The 5,267-nt window shown below is 42.9% G+C and overlaps 1 protein-coding gene across 1 annotated transcript; it reads left to right on the top strand.

Annotated features, from left to right (window-relative positions):
* Positions 1 to 240: 240 nt before the first annotated feature.
* LOC108994284 lies at positions 241 to 1,803 on the top strand. The gene has a single exon (XM_018969421.2). It carries the CDS (start codon positions 640 to 642, stop codon positions 1,561 to 1,563), a length of 924 nt encoding a protein of 307 aa, XP_018824966.1. The 5' UTR covers positions 241 to 639; the 3' UTR covers positions 1,564 to 1,803.
* Positions 1,804 to 5,267: the final 3,464 nt, after the last annotated feature.

A 5,267-nucleotide genomic window follows, 5' to 3' on the forward strand; every position in this document is an offset into this window, starting at 1 on the left:
TATATTTTTACTTATATTTTTATTTATAATACTTATTTTATTAATTTTTTTTTTAAATTCAAATTTTTAAATTTAAATTTTATGATTTTCAACGTATTAATAACTGATATATGAATAAATAAATTTTTTTTATATTTTTTTTAAATACATTTAATATTTTTCTGTATTATATCTATATAGATATGAGGCATCCAACAGGTGAAGATTTCATTGATTGAAGCATCTCGCTTGCATAAAAGCCTCTTTATTTAGTGAATTGATTGAACCAGCAGCAAGAACTCCCTTAAGCTCTGTCTCTCTCAACCCTGTGTAACGTTGAGAATTGGAGATGTAAAGTCCCTCTCCAAAGTTTGTTATATCTTCCTTTTACTTCCTTTGCTGGCATTCACTTCGTACTTGTCCCTATTACTACTACCTCTGCTCAAGATTTTGATGAACCTGCAGAGAATCCCTTCGGGTATAAGTCACAGATTTTCCCTCTTCCCTCTTCCCTCTTTTTGAAATAGTAAATGTGCTCATGGTTCTTAAAAGGTAGTAATTCTCAATTTCTCATTGCTTTTGAGCAGTGTGCTAATAATATTGGTCTCTTCTTTCTGTCTTTCTTCTTCTTCTTCTTCGTACAATCGATAAAACCACCCCATGGCCGATCTGTTTGAGAGTTCTTCGTTCAGAACAACCAGATTTGATACGGCAATCTGGGCAGCAAAGCTCTTACTATTGGCCATAGGAATTATATTTGCTTATATTTTTTTCAAAGTGGCTATAATTCCATACACAATAGACTTGTCCCTATCCACTCTACCACGCCTCTGGATCTCCCTCAGAAGTTGGCTCTCTCCCCCTTACATCTACATCATTGTCAACTTCATCATCATCACCATCGCCACCTCCTCTGCCTTCCAACACCGAAACCACCACCCTCCTTTCTCTTTCCCCACAATTGCTAAGCCCACCACCCACCAATCCCAACCCCAAGATCAGACTCCTAGTTTCAAAGACTCAACCTCAGACGCCGAACCCACAATAAGCAGCATTGATGATTTCCATGACATCATCTGGGACGAAATCGTGCAATTAGAGCACGAGAAGCAACGAGTTGAACATTTTGTGTCGTCCGAGCCTTCACCAGAATCATCTTCCGAAAACACTTGCTTGACGGAAGCCGGCGGGAAGGACGGAGACGATGATGAGAGCACCTTGGGTGCGACTTGGAATGCGATCATGGAGGCGCAAGTGAAGCCATTGAAGCGGCAGCTCAAGAAAAGTGAGACGTGGGATTTGCCGCCTCGGCTTGAGAGGTTTGGAGCGATTCTGAATGATGGTGATATTGCAGTCCATGGAGATGATGAGAATGATCCAGTGGGCTGGGCTCGGCGGGAGCTGAAGAAGTCGGACACATTAAACGACAGAGTATCATTGGCGATGATGAGGAAGAAATCAATGAGTCAGGAGGAGTTGAACAGCCGAGCGGAAGCGTTCATCAAGAAGTTCAATGCTGAGATGAGGTTACAGAGGCTTGAATCGGATCAGCACTTCATGGAGATGGTGAATCGTGGTGTCTAAGTTTATTTCAAAATCTTATCATGAGTATGGAAAGAGATGATATATGAAGCATACCATACATGATTTTAGAGATAATTTCAACTCCAAAAGTTTGACTTGGGTTCTGTTCTCATATGGGACACGTGTCTCATAACAAGACAAGAGATTCGTGTCTCATATATAACATATCCAGTTTCAATATGAACCATGCCTCAGCTTTGCCCTAATCTTAAACTTCAGGTAATGGATGCTCTCGATAAGGTTTTATCCAGTAGAAATGCTAGATGTACAAAAAAATAGTTAGAACAAAGTATTATTTTACATGGTCACATGACTTGATTTGATATATTAGATGGTATCAAATTCCTGATAATAATATAAATATTTATTTTGATTTCTAACATATTTTTATAATATATGCATAAACTATTTGTTCAAATTTTATGAATGGTACACCTCTTTAACGTGAAAAATCTTTCTGAAGAAAACAAGAAAAAGAAGCCAGCTTATTACCACAACTCCTTAAAAAGATAAAGAAGTCAGCTTACTACCACCTTGGTTGGCAATCGACCAAAAGCATCCATTACGTTTAGTATAATGAAGGGCATCTGTCGGCTGTCCCAAAAGAATATGGATCTTTAAAGACAAAGAATCATGTAAGGGGATTTACCCTCCTGTAGGCCCCGAGTAACAAGCCCACGAGGGACCTTGGAGAAAGGGGAGAGGAGAGCCCAATCCGGCCCAATGACCCTCTTCTAAGAGAAGTCATTGGGCCTTAGCGAGGCACTCGTCTCATAAGCAAAACCAATCTGTGAAGTAACCTATGCAGGAAAGACAAGCGATAGGGATAGATGGGACTCGCCGCCCTGACACACTCTAATAACAGCTAGCCCTTGAGAACCTATACAGACAGGTGGGCGAGAGATGCAAATGACCCTCGATCTGCCAGAAGGTATGAAGAGACTCAACAATGATCACTCGTAGCCTAAAGTCTAATCAGGGAGCCATGCCACATTAATGACACTGCTCCTCGGACTCCACACCGCATTAATGACGCCACACCAGGAGCCATACTGCATTAAAGGATTCTAACCAAACACCAGTCGAGGTCACATGAGCCCTTTAAGGCAAGGTACAAGATGTTCCCATCCAAAAACTTCGTATAAAAGCCGACCCCCAGGTGTGAAGAATTCTCTCTAATCTCTTGCACTCAAGCACGAACTAATAAGGAGATATACCGACTTAGGCATAGGAGACTCTCCGACCTCCATCAAGGGGCCCCCCTCTCTCTTTGTTTTCTTGAGTGCGCATGTATAAGGACCCAAGACCTGAGTTGCTGGAACTCGGCCCAAAGGCGTACGAAACATGAAGTTAATAGTGGCGTCATTTGTGGGATCTCTATAGACTTTACGTGTCCTTCGTATGCGGGTGACAACCCATTCTCAGAAAACTCGGGGGCAGGAAGAAGCACCATCAGGAAGCATGGAAGCAAGGCTCGCGGCGATGGAGCAATTAGTGGGAAGACTAACTACCGAGGAAGAGACCCTTTGGAAGGAAAACGAGATGCTCAGAGTAGGCACCAATGGACCAGAAAACGATGCAGAGCCAAGCAATAGCGAGCATGTAGATCCAGAAACGCAGGAGGGATGTGACGCGGAAGAAGAAAGAAGAAACATGTAGATTGAGCTACGAAACCTCAAAGGAAAATACGAAGAGATGGCAAAAAAGAAGGGCACGTCGTCATCAGTAGACCAAATGCTCACTGGCACAGGCCTACTCTACAGCGTGGAAGTGATGGTCGTGCCGCTGCCACCTAGGTTTCGAGTTCCCCTTATGGATATGTACGACTGGACCAGAGAGCCCCTTGAACACTTGGACACCTTCAGAGCCCACATCCTGCATGGTTTCCCAAGAGAGGTAGCTTGTAGAGCTTTCCCGCTGACCTTGAAGGAATATATCACCAAGAGTATGGTTTTGGTCTCTGGAGCTCGGATCCATAGACAGCTTTGGGGAGTTGGCCCGTCTATTCCTCACACAATTTATGGCAAGCAAAAGAAGGAGACGCCCCACAGCGTATCTCCTGACCATCAAGCAGGGGGAAGACGAAGGTTGAAAAGCATACTTATCCAAGCTCAACAAGGAGCGCAATCTGACAGATGAACAAGATGAGAAAATAACTTTGGCAGCACTTTTGGGAGGAGTATGGGTTTGGTCCCAGTTCATGGAGGAATTGGCAAGGAGGACTCCCACCATGTTACGAAAGTTTGTGGATCAAGAGACAACTTCATGAACACCGAGGACACAGTCCGAGCCTTAACCAAACCAAGAAAGAAAGAGCTGGAGCAAGCAAACAGGAAAGATCAACCAAGCATAAGGCTCATGAGAAGCCCGAAAAAAAACCACGTGACAACAGGAGGGAGGAAGCCCCCATGAGAGACCTGGGGTTTCGATTTGACCGGACAACGCCCACTATTTAGAAAGAAGATCGACCTACCACCCAAGGAGCAGGCTATAGGGGCAATAGTTGCCGATATTATTTGGGCCTATTGTTATTGAAGGCTTTCAATTTGTTTAAATCATTTAAAGGATTTATTTTATTAGTTAGAGGAAGTAGTCTAGAATAATCGGGCTTGAGGATGCTTGGCCCACATATGTTTTATTTTGTTGAACTAGAGTTTCAAGAAGTTACTGTAGCCGCATTACTGTAGCCGTGACACTATTCATCCAGTGGCATTTTAGGTAAAAGGGGCCTTGTTTTGGCCTAGGGTTAATTGGGGTTTAGGTATTTAAATACCTTGTAGCAATCCAACACAAGTTCTTTTAGACAATATTGAATTTTCATTGTGAGTTGAGTTTGCTCCTCTTATTCTTGATTGAACTTTTGAACTTATCAAAGATAAATCAAAACCAACACAAGTTCCTATAGACAATATTGAATTTTCATTGTGAGTTGAGTTTACTCCTCTTGTTATTGATTAAACTTTTAAACTTATCAAAGGTAAATCACAACCTTTGTAGCGTTTCTCCTTGTAATCTGGATTCCTGAGATAGGTTCTTCAATAGGTCTAGATTTTAATATAATCTAGGTTCTTGAAATGAGTTTTCAACGGGTCTAGATTCTCCATGCATTGACTTGATTTTGGATTTCTTGGGTGAGTTTTCAAATTAATTGTGGGTTTAAGAGATTCCATTCTTGGGGGTTCATATCAAGATTGCATTTACTTGAAAAAGGAAAGAGAGAAAATTGAATGACCAAGAGCACAGTATCCTCCTCACAAGATACCAGAGTGGGAGTGGAGGAGAAGATCAAGGGAAAGGAGTGCAGAAAGGGCCAATAGGCCAAGAAGGGAGGGAAGCCCAAGACAAAGGGTAGTCAAGTAAAGACCACCACATGGTCGCCCCCGCACGCTGCATCAAGAAGGTCCCCCATTGGGAGAAATTAGAACCATTGAGGGAGGGTTTGCCAGCGGGGGTGAAACTTCATTCGGCCGGAAGGCCCATGCCAGGCAAGCACGATACCGAGAGGTGTATTCAACCAAGTACCATCCTACCAAACACATGAAAGGTGAGCCAGCCCCCGTCATCTGCTTCGGAGAGGACAAATAGGAGAGGGTCCTCTATCTTCATGATGATGCCTTGGTGGTGACTATGCTAGTCGTCAATTTCACCAGTAGGAGGACCCTCATCAACAATGGCAGGGCCACCAATATCCTCTTCTGGGAAGC

This window comes from Juglans regia, chromosome 6 (assembly GCF_001411555.2).
Source record: "Juglans regia cultivar Chandler chromosome 6, Walnut 2.0, whole genome shotgun sequence".
Classification (NCBI taxonomy): Eukaryota; Viridiplantae; Streptophyta; class Magnoliopsida; order Fagales; family Juglandaceae; genus Juglans; species Juglans regia.